Here is a 27,995-nt window from a genome sequence, read left to right on the forward strand (position 1 = left end):
TGCACAGTCCCAAGGGGCTAGTATGTATTTTCCACTCCGGCCACCAGATGGCGGCAGAGTACTTCCAATACCTTCATGGTATGTGTAGTATTTGCACCATCAGGCATTATTGGGATCAAAAGACCGGAATGGGGTTTGAGGCAAATTCGCGTCATTCGTCTACAAAGGGTTAAATGTGACTATAATTTCAAAATGTCCTATATCAGACACCGTCAGGGGAATGTGTGCCCCCCCCGTCATGTGAAACAGGTTGGTAATGAGGCATGGAAAAAAAACCATTTCAAGCTGCAATGAACTTCTGACACGTGGAACTGGGATTTGTTGACGAATTGCTGGTGGATGTATTCGCTCTGTTTAGTGCCACAGGCCTCATTCATAACACATGTGACTGGAATGTCACCACAACATTTACACAGTCTCCTGGGACATGTGCTTTGATGTATACATGTATATTAAAAGTATGCAAATATTGTTATGAGTAATAATGGTGTAATAGTGGTGCAAAAAAACAAGGGAATATACAGTAGGCTATAATCATAGAGCAGAAAAGAACAGACATGGACGATTGTGGAGTGGGTCGTCCAATTATCTGAGGATCAAAGGTTCAATTCCGAGATGAATTGAATGACATGCATGTAGAGCTAATATATAGAAACAATACATCATCACATCCATCCCCCATCTATCCATCCATCAACCTACCCACTCATCCATCCACTCATCAATCTATAAAACCTTAATTATAAATAAGTCATTACTACATATCGGGATTTGTAAACTTTGAAGAGACATTTTTAAATCGGGACATTACTCAGAAAATAGATGAACTGCGTTTTGTTGTGTTATTTGTCTTTCGGAAAAAGAATGAGCAGCCATTAGTGTGATCTATATATCACACATCTACGTGACATGAGGCGACTGATGCTTCACTTTGACAAATTAGAGCCATCACGGGGTAAGTTGTTGACACCAGCTCTTCTGATTTAACATTTAACGTTTGCGATTCAAGTCCGTGCGAAACATCCACAACGTGTTCTTGGGTTCATTTATTTATGTCGTGTTTTTTTTACTTAGGGTCATGTGAGGTTAGAGCCATTCCCCGGCAACACTGTCAGCTTTTATTGTGCCACAAGCAGACGTCCATGAAAACTGGAAAGCTGTCCATCACGGCACTGGTACAAATGCAATGCTACCTTCATGCGTATCAGCAATGCAGCGCCTGGAGGCTGCTTGATATTTATCTCTGTGGGTTGGTTGGAGGAAACCCACACGAACACCAGGCACAGGTTCTCCACAGGGAGCCGTGTAAACCCCACACACGCTTCTGAGGTCGGGTGTAGCTCGATAAGAGTTGGTTCGTTCGACAAGCTGCTTGTGATGGTTACGAAAGAACACACTCGAGTGAATCACACACACAAACAGAGCGATGAGGTACAGGTTCAGTATATGGCACGTATTATCCAACAGTTGCTTCTCAAAGGTTTTCACAGAGTTGCACTTGGGTTTTCACATGAAATTTGACAATAATCAATCAATCATCAATCAAGTTTCATTTGTATAGCCCATATTCACAAATCGCAATTCGTCTCATAGGGCTTTAACATGGTGTGACGTCCACTGTCCTTAACCCTCAGCAAGAGTAAGGAAAAACGACCAAAAACCCTTTTAACAGGGTAAAAATGGGTAGAAACCTCAGAGAGACACATGTCAGGGATCCCTCTCCCAGGACAGACAGAAGTGCATTAGATGTCAAGTGTAGGAAAACATCATCAAGATAAAGGGTTTAGCAGCAATGATGAGAGTAAGCATCTAAGTGTCCCCATGCCTTGAGATGTTTATGCACCTATTCAACGATACATGGTAAGTTAATATTGTTTTCACATTATTGTTTATCTGTTAACTAGTTGGCATGCAGCATGGTCCAGGAGTTTATCCACCCTTGTTGGTCCCCCAAGCCTCTATTTGGGTATTTTTTATTTGTTAAATATGGTTTATTTATTTTTATCATTTGCTAATTCATTTTTTTTTAATTTTCTTTCAGTGACCTGTTTGTGGCAGTGCAAACATTGTGTTGCTTGGGAGAGTGGTAGGTTCAAATGACTAAAACATTATAAATTAAATCATCATGGAAGAGGCCAACATTATCTGTGCATATATGTGAATTGTCCACATTCAAGACGTGGAGTTTCTACAAAGCACATTCATCTCAGTTTACACAGACAGTTTCCAGTTCTGTAACTTCTAAATGTGAGTTATGTGAATGCAGAGACTTCTCCACAGAGAGAGATTTTTTTGTTTATATTGGAACACATCTTCGAAGTAACAAGACTGTAAGACAAATACTTACAGCACATTTTATACTCACAAAAAGATAAAGCATCATCCACACACACTAAGATTTAAAAGCCAGTGTAGATGCAATTGTGTCCCCATTGCAAGTGTCAGATACCTCTGATAATGTGAGGGCTGGCTGTTCTGCTGATGGATCATATGGAGATGTTGAAACTGAGTCAGTGACAGAAAGTGATGATGGTGTTGTTGAGCGAAAAATAGCCGTAATATTATTAAAATTGGAAAAGATATTTCCTTTTCCAGCAAAGGGCGTAGATGAGTTATTGGAATAGTTGCATTTTGTTGTTAAGTTCATCTAGTGTGCCTGTCACAAAGCGTACAGTTACAGAAATGTTCAAAAGCCATAACCTCCACATTAGTCAGGCTGTTATTGAAGAACTTGCCAATTCTGTGTGTGTTTCTAACCCTGTGGCTAAACTTTTGGGAAAGTTTGTCCCTCTTGCTTCTTCTTATAAAAGAAAGCAACAAGCTAAATGTTAGGGTTGTAGAGCCTATTGAATATTTATTTATAGACCAAAAGAGGTCATTTCATTACATCCCTTTATTACAGTGAGTGCAGGAAATACTTAGTCACAGTAAATTACTGGATAGTGCAGTTCTAGTGGAACTCTTTTGAGCCCCTCACCGAAACTGAAATCCCACATTCGAGACGGTCTGAGAGAGCACATATTTACTTGCTTGATGTGTTAAATTCACAGCAGAAACTAAGGGTAATAAATATGATGAACAAAAACATAAAATCCTGCACAACTGAAATGCATTGTGCTGAAGTTGAAGCACCATGGGAAACTGAGTTCTGGAAGCTCATCTTTGTGTCCAGAACAAAGAAGACATGTGGTCTCAGGATTTGGCTTCACATGTCGGCCCAACTATTGTTCACAATTTTAATTCCCTGCATTTAAATAAGTAATAATTCGTGTATATATATCTCAATCTAAAAACCTGAAACTATCTGAGTGTTAAATCCTACGTAATGACAGATAATGTTATATTAACATTACAACTTTAAAAAGTTCAGAACTCTGTTTCTGTTTCATAGTTTTTATCACAATATTAAAATCACATAACTAGGCTGCTGTTGAATAAACACTTTTACAAACAGAATCATTTTGGCTTCATCACGTGTTCATATATGTTGGATTATTTCACATGTGAACAGACTTTATGTCTCCTGTGAGTTTTAATAAAGTTTGTTGAATGTTAACAATGATCAGCTGTTATTGATAAATGTGTTATTATGTGGATCTTCATCAGTTTACTCGACTTCATTGATCCACACAAAATCGAAATGATAGAAAACATTTTCCATGGAAATAAAAAACAAACCAAAGATAAAGATCAGAAAATGTCGACAGTAGAAATAAAAATGAGTGAGAAGTAAAAGGAGAAATAAACAAAGCTTTAGAATAACAAGTTTAACATTTAAATTCAGCAGATTTCTCTTGAAGAAATAAACATGATGAATAGAATCTTTATCTCTAACTGCTCTGACCCAGCGTCACAGAGACTTTCACAGGTAACAGCTTCACTGGGTGATGAGCTCCAGTGTAAAAGTATGGAAACATCTTCTGAGTAAAAGTGTGTTTGAAGGTGTGAATGTGTTTGTTAGTATCAAGATCAGAGAACAACAGTTCTCCTCTGTTCCAGTCCAGTTTCACTCGGATCCTCTGGATCTTCTGCACGGAGAGAAAAGATGATCCTGATGGTGACTTTGCGTAGTATTTACCTTCATACAACCCTATTCTCCATGTTCCAGACTGTTTGTCTCCCTTCCTCTCGACAGACTCTGCTGCCACACCCAGGAACCAGTTTGTACTGTCCCCAACCAGGACGTCCCAGCTGTGTGTCCCTGAGTTAAAACCCTCAGATCCCAGGACTTTGGCGTAACGATCAAACCTCTCTGGATTGTCAGGAAGCTTCTGTCTCTTTCCTTGTCTCAAACTGGTCAGATCTTCAGACAGGATGAGCCCTGCATTAGCAGAGTTTCGGTCCAGAACCACAGGACTGTAGGAGACCACGTCCTTCATCTTGTTCCAGATGTTGAAGCTCAGGTTGCCCAGATGTTTGGCCACGTCTATCAGAGCTCCTGAGGCCAGCTGTTGATCCTCCAGCAGGGGGCGCTGCTGGACTCGTTCCACTGCAGCCTTGTAGTTGAGCAGGAACGAGAAGTCTTCAGCACTCAGCTCGTCCTCTGTGGTTCTGATTGTGTCTGAAAGAGTTGTTATCTCTCTGCTCAGAGACTCAATCTTCTCCTTCATCATCCGACTCTTCTGCTCCTCTTCCTCCCTCAGTGCAGCCATCCTGGCCTCCTCTTCCTCCTCAAGAAACTGATGAAGCTTTTGAAACTGCTCCTTGATCTGCGTCTCTGTGAGTCCGGCCTGGACCTTAATGTGTTTTGCTGTTCGTTCAAACTCTACTTTAACACGTTTAAAACACTGTAACTTCTTCTTCAAGGGCTCCAGAGTTTCCTGAAGCTGCTTCTTGTGTTGTTGTGCAGCTTCATCGATGGGTCTGATTGTGTGGTTGGTGTGTTTTTCTGAATCTCTGCAGATGAGACACACTGGCTGCTGATGGTCCAGACAGAAGAGTCTGAGTTTCTCTGAGTGCAGACTGCAGAGAGCATGTGAAGAGCTCTGATCTCTCTCCTGTAAGAAGCTCTCACACAGGTTCTTCAACACCAGGTTAGGTGGTGTATCCATTGAATGTCTTTTCTTACAAAGTGGACACTCTTTTACTTCTTTGTCTTTCCACCAGCTCTCCACACAGTCTTTACAGAAGCTGTGGCTACATGACAGAATGACAGGATCTCTGAAGACATCTTGGCAGACGGCACAGCAGAAATCCTCTTCTAATCTGGAAGCCATTGAGTCTCCAGGTGAAGCTGAAAACAGACAGTCAGTCAGTCACAGCTCCACAAACTTCACTGAGGTTCACTTCCTGTCTGAGTCGAGGTGTTTGTAAAACTCACGGTCAGTGTGTGGAGCGTCGGCAGGTTGTAGCTTCACTCTTCTCTCCTGTAGCTGGACTCACTCAGGGCGTCTGGTCCAGTTTGGTTTAGTTTGGTTTGGAAGGTGAATGTGATCGTCTGGTTTTCAGCCTGCGTCTCTTCCGGGAGGAATAGATGCTTCCTGGTTTCTCAGGTGTGTCAGGAGAGGGAGGAGCTTGAGACGCTGGATGATAAAACCTGTAAAACCTGAAACAAATGTACAAGCAGCCCTGCTATCAGTGAAAGCTCTGCACCCCCCCTTATGGACTGCACTCTAACACTTTAACTCTTAACTGTGCCAGATTCATCTGCCTGTGCAATATCAACGGTTCATGTGCAATACATTCACTGTACACATTCTCACACTGCACATGTCTTTACTGTCTTTACACTGTATACATTAGTTTAATTACATTCATATATTTCTATATTTTTTAAATTCCTCACACTTAAGTATTACATGTTTCCTGCTGAAGTCTTTTTTGCTCTTGCTGCTGTAATACTACAAATGTCCCATTGTGGGACTAATAAAGGATCATCTTATCTTATCTTATCTTAAATCCACGACTTTCCAGATCATTTAAAATCAAAACGATGCAACTTCATTGAGTTTGACTTGGAATGGGGAGAATGTTTCCTCTTCCATTCCCACACTCTGTTCTTGCTTAGAGTAACATTAATACCAGTGAGGCGTTTTCCAAACTTAAACGCTCTCTGTGCTCAGAGGTGTTTTGTCTCTGCATCAGTTTTAATCTCCGTCCAACACGCCTGCAGAGATCATACTCACGGTCAGTGTGTGGAGCGTCGGCAGGTTGTAGCTTCACTCTTCTCTCCTGTAGCTGAACTCACTCAGGACGTTTGGTCTGGTTTGGTTTAGTTTGGTTTGGAAGGTGAATGTGATCGTCTGGTTTTCAGCCTGCGTCTCTTCAGGGAGGAACAGATGTTTCCTGGTTTCTCTGGTGTGTCAGGACACGATTGTAAAAAGTAATTCAAGCCTTGGATTTGATAACTGGTCAAAAGTCATTTGGCAGCAACAAGCTCACACCGACAAGACACCTGGTTGTAAAATAGCTGCTTGAATATGATCGTGATCTGCTGAGTGTTCAAAGTTCAGAAGAAGTTCTGCAAAAGTTAAATATTAACAGGAAGTGCAGGGGAGGGAGTCTCTGACATAACTTTCTTATTAAAGATAAAGAAGCAAAGTGCAAGCAAATGGACCCAATGTCAGAAAATTAAAATAGGGTTGTATAAATTCAAATCAGCTCAAGTTTGCTCATTAAATTGTGTGTGAGTGCAGTAAAAAGTATGACATCATCAAATGATTGTACATTTTGTCGTTATTATTATACCTTATGTGTGACACCATTATGTGGCTGTTAGAAACATATTTAATATTAATATTAAATAATACATTTACTTTACATCAAAGCTACCTCGGGGCACCAGCCTTCAGAGTTAAGAAAAGAGACAAATTATGGATTAAGTGTCATGAAAATATTAACTACAAATTTTGAACTTTGATGAAAAATTTAATTATTAACTTTAACGAAAATTCCCACGTCAGTAGATAGCAAAGATGAAGGATATGGAGTTCAGAGGTTGGAAAACGTCATCCTTATGCAACATTAAGGAAGACAAATTTGTGTTAAAGAAATACATTTATTATGAAAATAATAAAAGTATAAACACAACCTAACTAGGTGAACTTAGACTGCTGTATATTAATTCAATAATATCAGTTACCATCAATTGCAGGGTCAAATTGTTCATATTTCTTATGAAACTCAGACATTTTAACCACAAATCCAATTTCTTAAAATAATTTTAATACAATCACTGTAGAAGTAATTTATTATATGATTCAGTGCTTTTACTGTTCTAACTGCAATTAGTTTAGTAATAGATTGATTTAAAATAATCATGACCGGACATAATCTGAGGTTTTGTGGAATGAAACCATTTTAATTGTTCTGGTGATTGGAAAGAACTTAAAGATTTTCCTTTGGGATTAATAAAGTCAATCTGATCTTATCTTAACTTATGTTGTCTTATCTTAATTTGTCTTTGAAACATCTTTATAAAGAGGTTTTCTGGGGTTATAACAACGTGACAGAAATTCAGTTTTTATTGCTCAGAGAAGAGAGTCAGTATTTGTAAAATCGCCCAAATTTGCATATAGGAACATATAACTATGTTAATTAACAACTTAATTGAAAAGGAATAAAGTTTGAATGCAGTGACCTCTCCACAGAGACATTTGGTCATGTTGGAACACATTTTCGAAGTAACAAGACTGTTAGTTGTGTGTTTCTTGGTTGCCCTTTCAAGACAAATATTTACAGCACATTTTATACACACAAAAAGAGAAAGCAACATCCACACAAAAGATTTAAAAGCCAGTGTAGATGCATTTGTGTCCCCATTGCAAGTGTCAGATACCTCTGATAATGTGAGAGCTGGCTGTTCTGCTGATGGATCATATGGAGATGTTGAAACTGAGTCAGTGACAGAAAGTGATGATGGTGTTGTTGAAAACGTGCCGAACTAATTGAGTAGAAAATAGCCGTAAAATTATTAAAATTGGAAAATATATTTCCTTTTCCAGCAAAAGGTGTAGATGAGTTATTGGAAGAGCTGCATTTTTTTGTTAAGCTCAGCTAGTGTACCTGTCACAAAGCGCATGAATCAACATGTATATATATTTCAATTTAGTCAGAACTCTGTTTCTGTTTCATAGTTTTTATTTTTTTATCACAATATTAAATCACATCACTAGGCTGTTTTTGAAAAAATACTTTTACAGACAGAATCATTTGGATTATTACACATGTGAACAGACTTTGTGATTAAACATGAATCATGTCTCATGTGTGAGTTTTAATAAAGTTTGTTCAATGTGAACAATGATCAGCTGTTATTGATAAATGTGTTTTTTTGTGGATCTTCATCAGTTTGCTCGACTTCATGGATCCACACAAAATCTAAATGATAGAAAACATTTTCCATGGAAATAAAAAACAAACCAAATACAAAGATCAGAAAATAATGAAATCTTTTTACAAACGTGGAAAAGTCGACTGGAGAAATAAAAATGAGTGAGAAGTAAAAGGAGAAATAAGCAAAGCTTTAGAAATAATGAGTTTAACATTTAAATTAAGCAGATTTCTCTTGAAGAAATAAACATGATGAAAAGAATCTTTATCTCTAACTGCTCTGATCCAGCGTCACAGAGACTTTCACAGGTAACAGCTTCACTGGGTGATGATGATCTTCAGTGTTAAAGATTGGAAACATCTTGAGTAAAAGTGTGTGTGAAGTAGTGAATGTGTTTGTTAGTATCAAGATCAGAGAACGACAGTTCTCCTCTGTTCCAGTCCAGTTTCACTCTGATCCTCTGGATCTTCTGCACACAGAGATAAGATGATCCTGATGGTGACTCTGCTAAGTATTTACCTTCATAGAGCCATATTCTCCATGTTCCAGACCGACCATCTCCCTTCCTGTGGACAGACTCTGCTGACACTCCCAGGAACCAGTAAGTACTGTCTCCAACCAGGACGTCCCAGCTGTAGGTCCCTGAGTTAAAACCCTCAGATCCCAGAACAAAGGCGTGTTTATCAAACCTCTCTGGATTGTCAGGAAGCTTCTGTCTCTCTCCTCGTCTCAAACTGGTCAGATCTTCAGACAGGACGAGTACTGGATTAGCAGAGTTTGGGTCCAGAACCACAGGACTGTAGGAGACCACGTCCTTCATCTTGTTCCAGACGTTGAAGCTCAGGTTGCCCAGATGTTTGGCCTCGTCGATCAGAGCTCCTGAGGCCAGCTGTTGATCCTCCAGCAGGGGGCGCTGCTGGACTCGTTCCACTGCAGTCTTGTAGTTGAGCAGGAACGAGACTTCTTCAGCTGTCAGCTCGTCCTCTGTGGTTCTGATTGTGTCTGAAAGAGTTGTTATGTCTCTGCTCAGAGACTCAATCTTCTCCTTCGTCATCTGACTCTTCTGCTCCTCTTCCTCCCTCAGTGCAGCCATCCTGGCCTCCTCTTCCTCCTCCAGAAACTGATGAAGCTTTTTAAACTGCTCCTTGATCTGCGTCTCTGTGAGTCCGGCCTGGACCTTAATGTGTTTTGCTGTTTGTTCAAACTCTACTTTAACACGTTCAAAACACTGTAACTTCTTCTTCAAGGGCTCCAGAGTTTCCTGAAGTTGCTTCTTGTGTTGTTGTGCAGCTTCATCGATGGGTCTGATTGTGTGGTTGGTGTGTTTTTCTGAATCTCTGCAGACGAGACACACTGGCTGCTGATGGTCCAGACAGAAGAGTCTGAGTTTCTTTGAGTGCAGACTGCAGAGAGCATGTGAAGAGCTCTGATCTCTCTCCAGTAAGAAGGCCTCACACAGGTTCTTCAACACCAGGTTACAAGGTGGTTTAAGCTTTGAAGATCTACTCTTACAAAGTGGACACAATTTTTCTTCTTTGTCTTTCCACCAGCTCTCCACACAGTCTTTACAGAAGCTGTGGCTACATAACAGAACAACAGGATCTCTGAAGACATCACTGCAGACGGGACAGCAGAGATCCTCTTCTAATCTGGAAGCCATTGAGTTTCCAGGTGAAGCTGAAAACAGACAGTCAGTCAGTCACAGCTCCATGAACTTCACTGAGGTTTACTTCCTGTCTGAGTCGAGGTGTTTGTAAAACTCACGGTCAGTGTGTGGAGCGTCGGCAGGTTGTGGTTTGACTCTTCTCTCCTGTAGCTGGACTCACTCAGGACGTTTGGTCTGGTTTGGTTTAGTTTGGTTTGGAAGGTGAATGTGATCGTCTGGTTTTCAGCCTGCGTCTCTTCCGGGAGGAACAGATGTTTCCTGGTTTCTCAGGTGTGTCAGGAGAGGGAGGAGCTTGAGATGCTGGATGATAAAACCTGTAAAACCTGAAACAAATGAAAAAGCAGCTCTGCTATCAGTGAAAGCTCTGCACCCCCCTTATGGACTGCACTCTAAAACTTTAACTCTTAACTGTGCCAGATTCATCTGCCTGTGCAATATAAAAGGTTCATGTGCAATACATTCACTGTACACATTCTCACACTGCACATATCTTCACTGTCTCTACACTGTAAACATTAGTTTAATAACATTCATATATTTCTATATTTTTAAATTCCTCACACTTAAGTATTACATGTTTCTTATTACCGGCTGATGTCTTTTTTACTCTTGCTTTTGTAATACTACAAATGTCCCATTGTGGGACTAATAAAGGATCATCTTATCTTATCTTAAATCCACCACTTTCCAGATCATTTGGAATCAAAAGTAAGTTCATGGACCTTTTCTCACTAACACGTTTTTTGAATCCGATAAAAACAAGTGAAGTTTGCTCCTTGTGGTTTGAATCAATGCCCTCGGTCGCGTTCACTTCACTTAAATCTCTGTTTCCCACAAACACTAGTGTTACATCTGTAGATCATTATTTGTGAATAATCACTTATTTTCACTCTCGTTCTATTAATTCACCTCGTAAACTTTTATATTAGTGTTTTATTATTCAACGTCCCATTTAGCTTCAGTAAAGAAAAGCTCTCTTGGCTAGATTGAGGTTGATGAAGAATATTACAGTATTATGTTGATTCTAATGTACTGTGTGTGTACTTGTGTTGTTATACATGTATTTGTGTTTTTCGACCATCAACCTGCAGATGAAAACTAGCCTGCATCATTAAATCTGATCCATTATATGATGGACTCCACTACACTTGTTAATTAATGTGCATTTTCCTTTTTAATTTCAAGAATACGAACATGCAGCAGTTTGTGTGGGTGAAGCTGCAGAAGTGAAGTTAATCAAACCGCTGCAGCGAACAGACACAAAGATGAACTTTGTATTTCATCTATTACAGATAACACAGAAAATATAAACTGTAATTCTATGTTCAAAAGACTTCGTAGAGACAAAGGTGAGAGTATCAATAACACACAGCATGGAACATGGTATAGTTCAAATTTCTTTTTTTGTTTTTGTATTATCATAGTTTGTGTGGATAAGGAAACTACAAGAACGAAATCTCCCATCTCCACATCTCACTGTAGTCATCAAGAGTTAATTTATATATAGATATAATGGTTTGTCAAAAGATTAATTACCCTCCCGATTCGGTTTAGATGAAGATGGACCCAGATGCAGAGATTTCAAATAATAGGGTAATTTAATTAAAGAAGCTCTTTAACAAAACAAAACATTAACATGTAACAAACAGAAGGAAGCTTACACGAGTCTCAGGAGATCAGGAACGCAGGAAGGGAAAAACAGCACAAACAAACACCGCAGGAAACACAGACAATCCGACAGAGGACAAAGGGAAGACAGAGGCTTAAATACACAGGGAGGGCAGGGGCAATTGAACACAGGTGAAACACATGAGGGCAGGGCTGACAATTAAAGTAAGGAAGTGAAGACGGAAACAACACACAAGGAACAGAGACTACAAAATAAAACAGGAAACAGAAACAGTGTGCAAACATGAAACCAACTAGAACACACACAACAGAGATATACTAAAACAGAAAACACTTTTGGCCTGACAATACCACCTGAATTGCCAGACTGTTACACCTCCCTTGTTAACTGCAGGTCAGACATATGTTTAACTTTTAACACTGAATATATAATAAATAATATCAGTGGTACTTGTGATTGTGTTTTATAAATCATACTATAACACTTGGCCTGTTTGTAAAGGAAACATGCAGAACGTCACTAATTCAGCATGTACTTTATAATTTGTGGAATTGTGTGTCGGCCATGACCTTCACTTTAACGGCCTCAAGAATGGTGACGAGTGGGTAATGTTAGCTAACAAGGCTAATGCTAGCGCAGCTAATGCTAGCTAGCAAGCGGATACTTAGTTTGCTCTTTAACCAAACGATGAGACAAGAAACATTACAATGAGGTAAAAGTGTAATTCTGTGTGAAATGACACCCCCCCCCCCCAACAGGAGACAATGCACCTTCAGCATTTAGGAGGAATTTAAATGTTGAAGCTGAACTAAACCTCTGTTGTTTTGTTGTTGAAGGATTGAATGAAAACACTTTGACAGACTCAATCATTTTGGCTTGATATTTACATCTCAACTTAAAAAATGTCAGAACTCTGTTTCTGTTTCATAGTTTTTATTATTTTTTATCACAATATTAAAATCACATCACTAGGCTGCTGTTGAAAAAACACTTTTACAGACAGAATCATTTTGGCTTCTTCACATCAAACAGACAAATGTTCATATATGTTGGATTATTTCACATGTGAACAGACTTTATGTGATTAAACATGAATCATGTCTCATGTGTGAGATTGAATAAAGTTTGTTGAATGTGAACAATGATCAGCTGTTATTGATAAATGTGTTTTTTTGTGGATCTTCATCAGTTTGCTCGACTCCATGGATCCACACAATCTAAATGATAGAAATAAAAAACAAACCGAATACAAAGATCAGAAAATAATGAAATCTTTTTACACGTGTGGAAAAGTCAACAGTAGAAATTAAAATGAGTGAGAAGTCAAAGAAGAAATAAACGAAGCTTTAGAATAACAAGTTTGATATTTAAATTCAGCAGATTTCTCTTGAAGAAATAAACATGATGAATAAAATCTTTATCTCTAACTGCTCTGATCCAGCGTCACAGAGACATTCACAGGTAACAGCTTCAAGTGATCTCCAGTGTTAAAGTATGGAAACATCTTCTGAGTGAAAGTGTGTTTGAAGGTGTGAATGTGTTTGTTAGTATTAGGATCAGAGAACAACAGTTCTCCTCTGTTCCAGTCCAGTTTCACTCTGAGCCTCTGGATCTTCTGCACAGAGAGAACAGATGTTCCTGATGGTGACTCTGCTAAGTATTTACCTTTATAGAACCCTATTCTCCAGTATCCAGACTGTTTGTCTCCCTTCCTCTCGACAGAATCTGCTGACACTCCCAGGTACCAGTAAGTACTGTCTCCAACCAGGACGTCCCAGCTGTGAGTCCCTGAGGTAAAACCCTCAGATCCCAGGACTAAGAAGCAAAGATCAAACCTCTCTGGATTGTCAGGAAGCTTCTGTCTCGCTCCTAGTCTCAAACTGGTCAGATCTTTAGACAGGACGAGCCATGGATGAGCAGAGTTTGGGTCCAGAACCACCGGACGGTAGGAGACCAAGTCCTTCATCTTGTTCCAGACGTTGAAGCTCAGGTTGCCCAGATGTTTGGCCTCGTCTATCAGAGCTCCTGAGGCCAGCTGTGGATCACCCAGCAGGGGGCGCTGCTGGACTCGTTCTACTGCAGCCTTGTTGAGCAGGAATAAGACGTCTTCAGCTCTCAGCTCGTCCTCTGTGGTTCTGATTGTGTCTGAAAGAGCCGTTATGTCTCTGCTCAGAGACTCAATCTTCTCCTTCATCATCTGACTCTTCTGCTCCTCTTCCTCCCTCAGTGCAGCCATCCTGCCTTCCTCTTCCTCCTCCAGAAACTGATGAAGCTTTTTAAACTGTTCCTTGATCTGCGTCTCTGTGAGTCCGGCCTGGACCTTAATGTGTTCTGCTGTTTGTTCACACTCTACTTTAACACGTTCAAAACACTGTAACTTCTCCTTCAAGGGCTCCAGAGTTTCCTGAAGCTGCTTCTTGTGTTGTTGTGCAGCTTCATCGATGGGTCTGAATCTGTGGTCAGTGTGTTTTTCTGAATCTCTGCAGACGAGACACACTGGCTGCTGATGGTCCAGACAGAAGAGTCTGAGTTTCTCTGAGTGCAGACTGCAGAGAGCATGTGAAGAGCTCTGATCTCTCTCCTGTAAGAAGGTCTCACACAGGTTCCTCAACACCAGGTTAGGTGGTGTATCCTTTGAATGTCTTTTCTTACAAAGTGGACACTCTTGTACTACTTTGTCTTTCCACCAGCTCTTAACACAGTCTTTACAGAAGCTGTGGCTACATGACAGAATGACAGGATCTCTGAAGACATCATGGCAGACGGCACAGCAGAGATCCTCTTCTAATCTGGAAGCCATTGAGTCTCCAGGTGAAGCTGAAAACAGAGAGTCAGTCAGTCACAGCTCCATGAACTTCACTGAGGTTCACTTCCTGTCTGAGTCGAGGTGTTTGTTAAACTCACGGTCAGTGTGTGGAGCGTTGGCAGGTTGTAGTTTGACTCTTCTCTCTTGTAGCTGGACTCACTCAGGACGTTTGCTCTGGTTTGGTTTAGTTTGGTTTGGAAGGTGAATGTGATCGTCTGGTTTTCAGCCTGCGTCTCTTCCGGGAGGAACAGATGCTTCCTGGTTTCTCAGGTGTGTCAGGAGAGGGAGGAGCTTGAGAGGCTGGATGATTAAACCTGTAAAACCTGAAACAAATGAAAAAGCAGCTCTGCTATCGGTGAAAGCTCTGCACCCCCCCCCCCCCCCCCCTTATGGACTGCACTCTAACACTTTAACTTTTAACTGTGCCAGATTCATCTGCCTGTGCAATATCAACGGTTCATGTGCAATACATTCACTGTACACATTCTCACACTGCACATATCTTCACTGTCTTTACATTGTAAACATTAGTTAAATAACATTCATATATTTCTATATTTTTAAATTCCTCACACTTAAGTATTACATGTTTCTTATTACCGGCTGATGTCTTTTTTACGCTTGCTTTTGTAGTAGTACAAATGTCCCATTGTGGGACTAATAAAGGATCATCTTATCTTATCTTATATCTTATCTTAAATCTATGACTTTCGAGATCATTTAAAATCAAAAGTAAGTTCATGGACGTTTTTTAACTTACACGTTGTTTGAATCCGATAAAACCAAGTGAAGTTTGCTCCTTGTGTTTTGAATCGATGCTCTCGGTCGCGTTCACTTCACTTAAAGTGTGTGTATGTAGTGTACATATTGTGATCTTTTTTATTGTGCTTCGGCACTGTTACTTAAATTCTGTTTTCTCTTATTTGCTGTAACAAGTGAATTTCCCCGTTGTGTGGATAAATAAAGAAATCTAATCTAATCTAATCTAATCTAAATCCCTGTTTCCCACAAATACTAGTGTTACATATGTAGATCATTATTTGTGAATAATCACTTATTTTCACTCTCGTTCTATTAATTCACCTCGTAAACTTTTATATTAGTATTTTATTATTCAACGTCACATTTAGCTTCAGTAAAGAAAAGCTCCACAGTCTCTGGGCTACATTGAGGTTGATGAATACGAATATTACAGTATTATGTTGATTCTAATGTACTGTGTGTGTACTTGTGTTGTTATACATGTATTTGTGTTTTTCTACCATCAACCTGCAGATGAAAACTAGCCTGCATCATTAAATCTGATCCATTATATGATGGACTCCACTACACTTGTTAATTAATGTGCATTTTCCTTTTCAATTTCAAGAATACGAACATGCAGCAGTTTGTGTGGGTGAAGCTGCAGAAGTGAAGTTAATCAAACCGCTGCAGCGAACAGACACAAAGATGAACTTTGTATTTCATCTATTACAGATAACACAGAAAATATAAACTGTAATTCTATGTTCAAAAGACGCCGTAGAGACAAAGGTGAGAGTATCAGTAACACACAGCATGGAACATGGTATAGTTCAAATTTCTATTTTTGTTTTTGTATTATCATCGTTTGTGTGGATAAGGAAACTACAAGAATGGAATCTCCCATCTCCACATCTCACTGTAGTCATCAAGAGTTAATTTATATATAGATATGTTTTATCAAAAGATTAATTACCCTCCCGATTCGGTTTAGATGAAGATGATGGACCCAGATGCAGAGATTTCAAATAAAGGGTATTTTAATTAAAGAAGCTCTTTAACAAAACAAAACATTAACAGGTAACAAACAGAAGGAAGCTTAGACGAGTCTCAGGAGATCAGGAACGCAGGAAGGGAAAAACAGCACAAACAAACACCGCAGGAAACACAGACAATCCGACAGAGGACAAAGGGAAGACAGAGGCTTAAATACACAGGGAGGGCAGGGGCAATTGAACACAGGTGAAACACATGAGGGCAGGGCTGACAATCAAGGAAAGGAAGTGAAGACGGAAACAACACACAAGGAACAGAGACTACAAAATAAAACAGGAAACAGAAACAGTGTGCAAACATGAAACCAACTAGAACACACACAACAGAGATATACTAAAACAGAAAACACTTTTGGCCTGACAATACCACCTAAATTGCCAGATTGTTACACCTCCCATGTTAACTGCAGGTCAGACATATGTTTAACTTTTAACACTGAATATATAGAAAATAATATCAGTGGTAGCCTACTTGTGATTGTGTTTTATAAATCATACTATAACACTTGGCCTGTTTGTAAAGGAAACATGGAGAATGTCACTAATTCAGCATGTACTTTATAATTTGTTGAATTGTGTGTCGGCCATGACCTTCACTTTAACGGCCTCAAGAATGGTGGCTAGTGGGTAATGTTAGCTAACAAGGCTAATGCTAGCGCAGCTAATGCTAGCTAGCAACTGGATGCTTAGTTTGCTCTTTAACCAAACGATGTGACACATGAAACTTAACAATGAGGTAAAAGTGTGATTCCGTGTGAAATGACCCCCCCCCCAGGAGACGATGCACCTTCAGCATTTAGGAGGAACTTACATGTTGAAGCTGAACTAAACCTCTGTTGTTTTGTTGTTGTAGGAATTAATGAAAACACTTTGACAGACACAATCATTTTGGCTTGATATTTACATCTCAACTTAAAAAATGTCAGAACTCTGTTTCATAGTTTTTATTATTTTTTATCACAATATTAAAATCACATCACTAGGCTGCTGTTGAAAAAACACTTTTACAGACAGAATCATTTTGGCTTCTTCACATCAAACAGACAAATGTTCATATATGTTGGATTATTTCACATGTGAACAGACTTTATGTGATTAAACATGAATCATGTCTCATGTGTGAGATTGAATAAAGTTTGTTGAATGTGAACAATGATCAGCTGTTGATAAATGTGTTTTTTTGTGGATCTTCATCAGTTTGCTCGACTCCATGGATCCACACAAAATCTAAATGATAGAAATAAAAAACAAACCGAATACAAAGATCAGAAAATAATGAAATCTTTTTACACGTGTGGAAAAGTCAACAGTAGAAATTAAAATGAGTGAGAAGTAAAAGAAGAAATAAACGAAGCTTTAAAATAACAAGTTTGATATTTAAATTCAGCAGATTTCTCTTGAAGAAATAAACATGATGAATAAAATCTTTATCTCTAACTGCTCTGATCCAGCGTCACAGAGACATTCACAGGTAACAGCTTCAAGTGGTCTCCAGTGTTAAAGTATGGAAACATCTTCTGAGTGAAAGTGTGTTTGAAGGTGTGAATGTGTTTGTTAGTATTAGGATCAGAGAACAACAGTTCTCCTCTGTTCCAGTCCAGTTTCACTCTGAGCCTCTGGCTCTTCTGCACAGAGAGAACAGATGTTCCTGATGGTGACTCTGCTAAGTATTTACCTTTATAGAACCCTATTCTCCAGTATCCAGACTGTTTGTCTCCCTTCCTCTCGACAGAATCTGCTGACACTCCCAGGTACCAGTAAGTACTGTCTCCAACCAGGACGTCCCAGCTGTGAGTCCCTGAGGTAAAACCCTCAGATCCCAGGACTAAGAAGCAAAGATCAAACCTCTCTGGATTGTCAGGAAGCTTCTGTCTCGCTCCTAGTCTCAAACTGGTCAGATCTTTAGACAGGACGAGCCATGGATGAGCAGAGTTTGGGTCCAGAACCACCGGACGGTAGGAGACCAAGTCCTTCATCTTGTTCCAGACGTTGAAGCTCAGGTTGCCCAGATGTTTGGCCTCGTCTATCAGAGCTCCTGAGGCCAGCTGTGGATCACCCAGCAGGGGTCGCTGCTGGACTCGTTCTACTGCAGCCTTGTTGAGCAGGAATAAGACGTCTTCAGCTCTCAGCTCGTCCTCTGTGGTTCTGATTGTGTCTGAAAGAGCCGTTATGTCTCTGCTCAGAGACTCAATCTTCTCCTTCATCATCTGACTCTTCTGCTCCTCTTCCTCCCTCAGTGCAGCCATCCTGCCTTCCTCTTCCTCCTCCAGAAACTGATGAAGCTTTTTAAACTGTTCCTTGATCTGCGTCTCTGTGAGTCCGGCCTGGACCTTAATGTGTTCTGCTGTTTGTTCACACTCTACTTTAACACGTTCAAAACACTGTAACTTCTCCTTCAAGGGCTCCAGAGTTTCCTGAAGCTGCTTCTTGTGTTGTTGTGCAGCTTCATCGATGGGTCTGAATCTGTGGTCAGTGTGTTTTTCTGAATCTCTGCAGACGAGACACACTGGCTGCTGATGGTCCAGACAGAAGAGTCTGAGTTTCTTTGAGTGCAGACTGCAGAGAGCATGTGAAGAGCTCTGATCTCTCTCCAGTAAGAAGGCCTCACACAGGTTCTTCAACACCAGGTTACAAGGTGATTTAAGCTTTGAAGATCTTCTCTTACAAAGTGGACACAATTTTTCTTCTTTGTCTTTCCACCAGCTCTTCACACATTCTTTACAGAAGCTGTGGCTACATGACAGAACAACAGGATCTCTGAAGACATCATGGCAGACGGGACAGCAGAGATCCTCTTTTAATCTGGAAGCCATTGAGTCTCCAGGTGAAGCTGAAAACAGACAGTCAGTCAGTCACAGCTCCATGAACTTCACTGAGGTTCACTTCCTGTCTGAGTCGAGGTGTTTGTTAAACTCACGGTCAGTGTGTGGAGCGTCAGCAGGTTGTAGCTTCACTCTTCTCTCCTGTAGCTGAACTCACTCAGGACGTCTGGTCCACTTTGGTTTGGAAGGTGAATGTGATCAAGCCTCGGATTTGATAACTGGTCAAAACTCATTTGGCTGCAACAAGCTCACACCGACAAGAGACCTGGTTGTAAAATAGCTGCTTGAATATGATCGTTATCTGCTGAGGGTTCAAAGTTCAGAAGAAGTTCTGCAAAAGTTAAATATTAACAGGAAGTGCAGGGGAGAGAGTCTCTGACATTACTTTCTTGTTAACGACAAACAAGCAAAGTGCACACAAATGGACACGATGTCAGAAAATGAAAAGATGGTTTTATAAATTCAAATCAGCTCAAGTTTGCTCATTAAGTTGTGTGTGAGTGCAGTAAAAAAGTATGACATCATCAAATGATTGTACATTGTGTCGTGATTGTTATACCTTACGTGTGACACCATTATGTGGTGTGACTTTGGGCATTCAATAAATGTGGCTGTCAGAAACATATTTAATATTAATATTGAATCATAACTTTAGTTTAAATTAAAGCGACCTCTTGGCACCAGCCTTCAAAGGAAGGAAAAGAGACAAATTATGGATTAAGTCTCATGAAAATATTAACTACAAATTTTGAACTTTGATGAATAATTAAATTGTTAACTTTAACCAAAATTACCACGTCAGTAGTTAGCAAAGATGAAGGATATGGAGTTCAGAGGTTGGAAAACTTAGCACTTATGCAACATTAATGAAGACAACATTTGTGTTTAAGAAAAACATTTATTATGAAAATAATAAAAGTATAAACACACAAACTAACTAAGTGAACTTAGACTGCTGTATAGTAATTTAATAATATCAGTTACCATCAATTGCAGGGTCAAATTGTTCATATGTCTTATGAAACTCAGACATTTGAACCACAAATCCAATTTCTTAAAATAATTTTAACACAATCACTGTGGAAGCAATTTATTTTATGATTCAGTGCTTTTACTGTTCTAACTGCAATCAGTTTACTAATAGATTGATTTAAAAATGACCATGACCGGACATAATCTGAAGTTTTGTGGAATGAAACCAATATAATTGTTCTGGTGGTTGGAAAGAATTTAAAGATTTTCCTTTGGGATTAATAAAGTCAATCTAATGTTATCTTAACTGATGTTGTCTTATCTCAATTTCTCTTTAAAACATCTTTATAAAGAGGTTTTGTGTGGTTTTATAACAACGTGACAGAACTTCAGATTTTATTGCTCAGAGAAGAGTCAGTATTTGTAAAATTGCCCAGATTTGCATATAGGAACATATAACAATGTTATTAAACAACTTAATTAAAAAGGAATAAAGTTTGAATGCAGTGACCTCTCCACAAAGAGATTGTTTTGTTTATATTGGAACACATCTTCGAAGAAACAAGACTGTTAGTTGTGTGTTTCTTGTTTGCCCTTTCAAGACAAATATTTACAGCACATTTTATACACACAAAAAGAGAGAGCATCATCCACACACACTAAAATATTTAAAAGCCAGTGTAGTTGCATTTGTGTCCCCATTGCAAGTGTTAGATACCTCTGATAATGTGAGAGCTGGCCGTTCTGCTGATGGATCATATGGTGATGTTGAAACTGAGTCAGTGACAGAAAGTGATGATGGTGTTGTTGAAAACGTGCCCGAACTAATTTAGCGAAAAATAGCCGTAATATTATTAAAATTGGAAAAGATATTTCCTTTTCCAGCAAAAGGCGTAGATGAGTTATTGGAAGAGTTGCATTTTTTTGTTAAGTTCAGCTAGTGTGCCTGTCACAAAGCGCATGAATCAACATGTATATATATTTCAATTTAGTCAGAACTCTGTTTCTGTTTCATAGTTTTTATATCACAATATTAAATCACATCACTAGGCTGTTTTTGAAAAAATACTTTTACAGACAGAATCATTTGGATTATTACACATGTGAACAGACTTTATGTGATTAAACATGAATCATGTCTCATGTGTGAGTTTTAATAAAGTTTGTTGAATGTGAACAATGATCAGCTGTTATTGATAAATGTGTTTTTTTGTGGATCTTCATCAGTTTGCTCGACTTCATGGATCCACACAAAATCTAAATGATAGAAAACATTTTCCATGGAAATAAAAAACAAACCAAATACAAAGATCAGAAAATAATGAAATCTTTTTACAAACGTGGAAAAGTCGACTGGAGAAATAAAAATGAGTGAGAAGTAAAAGGAGAAATAAACAAAGCTTTAGAAATAATGAGTTTAACATTTAAATTCAGCAGATTTCTCTTGAAGAAATAAACATGCTGAATAAAATCTTTATCTCTAACTGCTCTGATCCAGCGTCACAGAGACATTCACAGGTAACAGCTTCACTGGGTGATGATCTAAATTTTTAAAGCATGGAAACATCTTCTGAGTGAAAGTGTGTTTGAAGTTGTGAATGTGTTTGTTAGTATCGAGATCAGAGAACGACAGTTCTCCTCTGTTCCAGTCCAGTTTCACTCTGATCCTCTGGATCTTCTGCACAGAGAGATAAGATGATCCTGATGGTGACTTTGCGTAGTATTTACCTTCATAGAACCATATTCTCCATGTTCCAGACTGTTTGACTCCCTTCCTCTGGTTAAGCTCTGCTGACACTCCCAGGTACCAGAATGTACTGTCTCCAACCAGGACGTCCCAGCTGTGAGTCCCTGAGTTAAAACCCTCAGATCCCAGGACTGAAGCTTTTATATCAAACCTCTCTGGATTGTCAGGAAGCTTCTGTCCCGCTCCTTGTCTCAAACTGGTCAGATCTTCAGACAGGACGAGTCCTGGATGAGCAGAGTTTGGGTCCAGAACCACAGGACTGTAGGAGACCACGTCCTTCATCTTGCTCCAGATGTTGAAGCTCAGGTTGCCCAGATGTTTGGCCTCGTCTATCAGAGCTCCTGAGGCCAGCTGTGGATCATCCAGCAGGGGGTGCTGCTGGACTCGTTCCACTGCAGCCTTGTAGTTGAGAAGGAACGAGACGTCTTCAGCTCTCAGCTTGTCCTCTGTGGTTCTGATTGTGTCTGAAAGAGCCGCTATGTCTGTGCTCAGAGACTCAATCTTCTCCTTCATCATCCGACTCTTCTGCTCCTCTTCCTCCTTCAGTGCAGCCATCCTGGCCTCCTCTTCCTCCTCCAGAAACTGATGAAGCTTTTTAAACTGCTCCTTGATCTGCGTCTCTGTGAGTCCGGCCTGGACCTTAATGTGTTTTGCTGTTTGTTCAAACTCTACTTTAACACGTTCAAAACACTGTAACTTCTTCTTCAAGGGCTCCAGAGTTTCCTGAAGTTGCTTCTTGTGTTGTTGTGCAGCTTCATCGATGGGTCTGATTGTGTGGTTGGTGTGTTTTTCTGAATCTCTGCAGACGAGACACACTGGCTGCTGATGGTCCAGACAGAAGAGTCTGAGTTTCTCTGAGTGCAGACTGCAGAGAGCATGTGAAGAGCTCTGATCTCTCTCCTGTAAGAAGGCCTCACACAGGTTCTTCAACACCAGGTTACAAGGTGGTTTAAGCTTTGAAGATCTACTCTTACTAAGTGGACACAATTTTTCTTCTTTGTCTTTCCACCAGCTCTCCACACATTCTTTACAGAAGCTGTGGCTACATGACAGAACAACAGGATCTCTGAAGACATCACTGCAGACGGGACAGCAGAGATCCTCTTCTAATCTGGAAGCCATTGAGTTTCCAGGTGAAGCTGAAAACAGACAGTCAGTCAGTCACAGCTCCATGAACTTCACTGAGGTTCACTTCCTGTCTGAGTCGAGGTGTTTGTTAAACTCACGGTCAGTGTGTGGAGCGTCGGCAGGTTGTAGCTTCACTCTTCTCTCCTGTAGCTGGACTCACTCAGGACGTCTGGTTTGGTTTAGTTTGGTTTGGAGGTGAATGTGATCGTCTGGTTTTCAGCCTGTGTCTCTTCCGGGAGGAACAGATGCTTTCTGGTTTCTCAGGTGTGTCAGGAGAGGGAGGAGCTTGAGATGCTGGATGACAACCTGTAAAACCTGAAACAAATGAAAAAGCAGCTCTGCTATCAGTGAAAGCTCTGCACCCCCCTTATGGACTGCACTCTCACAGTTTAACTCTTAACTGCCAGATTCATCTGCTTGTGCAATATCAACGGTTCATGTGCAATACATTCACTGTACACATTCTCACACTGCACATATCTTCACTGTCTTTACACTGTAAACATTAGTTAAATAACATTCATATATTTCTATATTTTTAAATTCCTCACACTAAAGTATTACATGTTTCTTATTACCGGCTGATGTCTTTTTTACTCTTGCTTTTGTAGTACTACAAATGTCCCATTGTGGGACTAATAAAGGATCATCTTATCTTATCTTATCTTATCTTAAATCCACCACTTTCCAGATCATTTGGAATCAAAAGTAAGTTCATGGACCTTTTCTCACTTACACGTTTTTGAATCCGATAAAAACAATTGAAGTTTGTTCCTTGTGTTTTGAATTGATGCTCTCGGTCACGTTCACTTCACTTTAATCTCTGTTTCCCACAAACACCCGTGTTACATCTGTAGATCATTATTTGTGAATAATCACTTATTTTCACTCTCGTTCTAGTAATTCACCTCGTAAACTTTTATATTAGTGTTTTATTATTCAACGTCACATTTAGCTTCAGTAAAGAAAAGCTCCACAGTCTCTGGGCTACATTGAGGTTGATGAATAAGAATATTACAGTATTATGTTGATTCTAATGTACTGTGTGTGTACTTGTGTGGTTATACATGTATTTGTGTTTTTCTACCATCAACCTGCAGATGAAAACTAGCCTGCATCATTAAATCTGATCCATTATATGATGGACTCCACTACACTTGTTAATTAATGTGCATTTTCCTTTTTAATTCGAAGAATATGAACATGCAGCAGTTTGCGTGAGTGAATCTGCAGAAGTGAAGTTAATCAAACCGCTGCAGCAAACAGACACAAAGATGAACTTTGTATTTCATCTATTAAAGATAACATAGAAAAAATAAACTGTAATTCTATGTTCAAAAGACTTCGTAGAGACAAAGGTGAGAGTATCAGTAACACACAGCTTGGAACATGGTATAGTTCAAATTTCTATTTTTGTTTTTGTATTATCGTTTGTTTGGATAAGGAAACTACAAGAATGAAATCTCCCATCTCCCCATCTCACTGAAGTCATCAAGAGTTAATTTATATATAGATATGTTTTGTCAAAAGATTAATTACCCTCCCGATTCGGTTTAGATGAAGATGGACCCAGATGCAGAGATTTCAAATAATAGGGTAATTTAATTAAAGAAGCTCTTTAACAAAACAAAACAAAACATTAACACTAACAGGTAACAAACAGAAGGAAGCTTACACGAGTCTCAGGAGATCAGGAACGCAGGAAGGGAAAAACAGCACAAACAAACACCGCAGGAAACACAGACAATCCGACAGAGGACAAAGGGAAGACAGAGGCTTTAATACACAGGGAGGGCAGGGGCAATTGAACACAGGTGAAACACATGAGGGCAGGGCTGACAATCAAAGACAGGAAGTGAAGACGGAAACAACACACAAGGAACAGAGACTACAAAATAAAACAGGAAACAGAAACAAAGTGTGCAAAAATGAAACCAACTAGAACACACACAACAGAGATATACTAAAACAGAAAACACTTTTGGCCTGACAATACCACCTGAATTGCCAGACTGTTACACCTCCCTTGTTAACTGCAGGTCAGACATATGTTTAACTTTTAACACTGAATATATAGAAAATAATATCAGTGGTACTTGTGATTGTGTTTTATAAATCATACTATAACACTTGGCCTGTTTGTAAAGAAAACATGCAGAACGTCACTAATTCAGCATGTACTTTATAATTTGTGGAATTGTGTGTCGGCCATGACCTTCACTTTAACGGCCTCAAGAATGGTGACTAGTGGGTAATGTTAGCTAACAAGGCTAATGCTAGCGCAGCTAATGCTAGCTAGCAAGCGGATACTTAGTTTGCTCTTTAGCCAAACGATGAGACAAGAAACATTACAATGAGGTAAAAGTGTAATTCTGTGTGAAATGACACCCCCCCCCCAACAGGAGACGATGCACCTTCAGCATTTAGGAGGAATTTAAATGTTGAAGCTGAACTAAACCTCTGTTTTGTTGTTGAGGAATCAATGAACACACTTTGACAAACACAATCATGTTGGCTTGATATTTACATTTGAACTTAAAAAATGTCAGAACTCTGTTTCTGTTTCATAGTTTTTATTATTTTTTATCACAATATTAAAATCACATCACTAGGCTGCTGTTGAATAAACACTTTTACAGACAGTATCATTTTGACTTGTTCACATCAAACAGACAAATGTTCATTTATGTTGGATTATTTCATATGTGAACAGACATGTGATAAAACATGAATCATGTCTCATGTGAGAGTTTGAATAAAGTTTGCTGAATATGAACAATGATCAGCTGTTATTGATAAATGTGTTTTTATGTAGATCTTCATCAGTTTACTCGACTCCATGGATCCACACAAAATCTAAATGATAGAAAACATTTTCCATGGAAATAAAAAACAAACCAAATATAAAGATCAGAAAATAATGAAATCTTTTTAAACACGTGGAAAAGTCGACAGTAGAAATAAAAATTAGTGAGAAGTAAAAGGAGAAATAAACAAAGCTTTAGAATAACAAGTTTAATATTTAAATTCAGCAGATTTCTCTTGAAGAAATACACATGATGAATAAAATCTTTATCTCTAACTGGTCTGATCCAACGTCACAGAGACTTTCACAGGTAACAGCTTCAAGTGATCTCTAGTGTAAAAGTATGGAAACATCTTCTGAGTAAAAGTGTGTTTGAAGGTGTGAATGTGTTTGTTTGTATCTAGATCAGAGAACAACAGTTCTCCTCTGTTCCAGTCCAGTTTCACTCTGATCCTCTGGATCTTCTGCACAGAGAGAAAAGATGATCCTGATGGTGACCGTGCTAAGTATTTACCTCCATCGAACATTATTCTCCAGTATCCAGGCAGTTTGTCTCCCTTCCTCTCGACAGACTCTGCTGACACTCCCAGGAACCAGCGTGGACTGTCTCCAACCAGGACGTCCCAGCTGTGAGTCCCTGAGCTAAAACCCTCAGATCCCAGGACAAAGGGGTAATAATCAAACCTCTCTGGATTGTCAGGAAGCTTCTGTCTCGCTCCATGTCTCAAACTTGTCAGATTTTCAGACAGGACGAGTACTAGATGAGCAGAGTTTGGGTCCAGAACCACAGGACTGTAGGAGACCACGTCCTTCATCTTGTTCCAGATGTTGAAGCTCAGGTTGCCCAGATGTTTGGCCTCGTCTATCAGAGCTCTTGAGGCCAGCTGTGGATCACCCAGCAGGGGGCGCTGCTGGACTCGTTCCACTGCAGCCTTGTAGTTGAGCAGGAACGAGACGTCTTCAGCTCTCAGCTCGTCCTCTGTGGTTCTGATTGTGTCTGAAAGAGCCGTTATGTCTCTGCTCAGAGACTCAATCTTCTCCTTCATCATCCGACTCTTCTGCTCCTCTTCCTCCCTCAGTGCAGCCATCCTGGCCTCCTCTTCCTCCTCCAGAAACTGATGAAGCTTTTTAAACTGCTCCTTGATCTGCGTCTCTGTGAGTCCGGCCTGGACCTTAATGTGTTTTGCTGTTTGTTCAAACTCTACTTTAACACGTTCAAAACACTGTAACTTCTTCTTCAAGGGCTCCAGAGTTTCCTGAAGTTGCTTCTTGTGTTGTTGTGCAGCTTCATCGATGGGTCTGATTGTGTGGTTTGTGTGTTTTTCTGAATCTCTGCAGATGACACACACTGGCTGCTGATGGTCCAGACAGAAGAGTCTGAGTTTCTTTGAGTGCAGACTGCAGAGAGCAGGTGAAGAGCTCTGATCTCTCTCCTGTAAGAAGGTCTCACACAGGTTCTTTAACACCAGGTTACCAGGTGGTTCTGACCTTGAAGATCTTCTCTTACAAAGTGGACACTCTTTTACTACTTTGTCTTTCCACCAGCTCTTCACACAGCCTTTACAGAAGCTGTGGCTACATGACAGAACAACAGGATCTGTGAAGACATCATGGCAGACGGGACAGCAGAGATCCTCTTCTAATCTGGAAGCCATTGAGTCTCCAGGTGAAGCTGAAAACAGACAGTGAGTCAGTCACAGCTCCATGAACTTCACTGAGGTTTACTTCCTGTCTGAGTCGAGGTGTTTGTTAAACTCACGGTCAGTGTGTTGAGCGTCGGCAGGTTGTAGCTTCACTCTTCTCTCCTGTAGCTGGACTCACTCAGGACGTCTGGTCCAGTTTGGTTTAGTTTGGTTTGGAGGTGAATGTGATCGTCTGGTTTTCAGCCTGCGTCTCTTCACGGAGGAACAGATGTTTCCTGGTTTCTCAGGTGTGTCAGGACACGATTGTAAAAAGTAATTCAAGCCTTGGATTTGATAACTGGTCAAAAGTCATTTGGCAGCAACAAGCTCACACCGACAAGAGACTTGGTTGTAAAATAGCTGCTTCAATATGATCATGATCTGCTGAGTGTTCAGAGTCCAGAGGAAGTTCTGCTCGAGTGAAAGTGAAATTTAAAAATCAACAGGAAGTGCAGGGGGGTGGGGATGGGGGGGGGGTCTGTGACATGCTGCGGTCACATTAAAGAGACAGAAGCAAAATGCAAACAAAAGGGCACAATGTCAGAAAATAAAAAGAGGGTTTTATAAATTCAAATCAGCTCAAGTTTTCTCATTAATTTGTGTGTGAGTGCAGTAAAAAGTATGACATCATCAAATGCTTGTACATTTCGTCGTGATTATTATAACTT

At 39.8% G+C, this 27,995-nt stretch overlaps 3 protein-coding genes across 3 annotated transcripts; all 3 read right to left on the reverse strand.

Moving 5' to 3' along the window:
- Positions 1-3,404: 3,404 nt before the first annotated feature.
- On the reverse strand, positions 3,405-9,932 carry LOC133010841 (E3 ubiquitin-protein ligase TRIM39-like). The gene is made up of 2 exons (XM_061078492.1): positions 9,704-9,932; positions 3,405-4,975 (listed from the first exon to the last, which is right to left on the reverse strand). Exons 1-2 carry the CDS (start codon positions 9,930-9,932, stop codon positions 3,831-3,833), a joined length of 1,374 nt encoding a protein of 457 aa, XP_060934475.1. The 3' UTR covers positions 3,405-3,830.
- A 2,599-nt stretch (positions 9,933-12,531) lies between these two features.
- LOC133010840 (E3 ubiquitin-protein ligase TRIM35-like) lies at positions 12,532-27,300 on the reverse strand. Its single transcript, XM_061078491.1, has 3 exons — positions 27,072-27,300; positions 21,733-22,613; positions 12,532-13,276 (listed from the first exon to the last, which is right to left on the reverse strand). The coding sequence occupies exons 1-3, from the start codon at positions 27,298-27,300 to the stop codon at positions 12,992-12,994; spliced, it is 1,395 nt and encodes a 464-aa protein (XP_060934474.1). The 3' UTR covers positions 12,532-12,991.
- LOC133010839 (zinc-binding protein A33-like) lies at positions 17,135-19,247 on the reverse strand. The gene is made up of 2 exons (XM_061078490.1): positions 19,088-19,247; positions 17,135-19,000 (listed from the first exon to the last, which is right to left on the reverse strand). Exon 2 carries the CDS (start codon positions 18,981-18,983, stop codon positions 17,604-17,606), a length of 1,380 nt encoding a protein of 459 aa, XP_060934473.1. The 5' UTR covers positions 18,984-19,000; positions 19,088-19,247; the 3' UTR covers positions 17,135-17,603.
- Positions 27,301-27,995: the final 695 nt, after the last annotated feature.

Source organism: Limanda limanda, chromosome 9, assembly GCF_963576545.1.
Source record: "Limanda limanda chromosome 9, fLimLim1.1, whole genome shotgun sequence".
Taxonomy (NCBI): domain Eukaryota; kingdom Metazoa; phylum Chordata; class Actinopteri; order Pleuronectiformes; family Pleuronectidae; genus Limanda; species Limanda limanda.

What these genes read in the sequence shown, in the direction of transcription:
- LOC133010839 (XM_061078490.1), bottom strand. Translation starts at nt 18,983, where the DNA reads ATGGCTTCCAGATTAAAAGAGGATCTCTGCTGTCCCGTCTGCCATGAT.
- LOC133010840 (XM_061078491.1), bottom strand. Translation starts at nt 27,300, where the DNA reads ATGGCTTCCAGATTAGAAGAGGATCTCTGCTGTCCCGTCTGCCATGAT. An exon ending in GACCTTCTTACAGGAGAGAG is followed by an intron (nt 22,614 to 27,071) that starts ATCAGAGCTCTT and finishes AGGCCTTCTTAC; the next exon opens with AGGAGAGAGATCAGAGCTCT. An exon ending in AGCTTAACCAGAGGAAGGGA is followed by an intron (nt 13,277 to 21,732) that starts GTCAAACAGTCT and finishes GTCGAGAGGAAG; the next exon opens with GGAGACAAACAGTCTGGATA.
- LOC133010841 (XM_061078492.1), bottom strand. Translation starts at nt 9,932, where the DNA reads ATGGCTTCCAGATTAGAAGAGGATCTCTGCTGTCCCGTCTGCAGTGAT. An exon ending in GGCCTTCTTACTGGAGAGAG is followed by an intron (nt 4,976 to 9,703) that starts ATCAGAGCTCTT and finishes AGAGCTCTTCAC; the next exon opens with ATGCTCTCTGCAGTCTGCAC.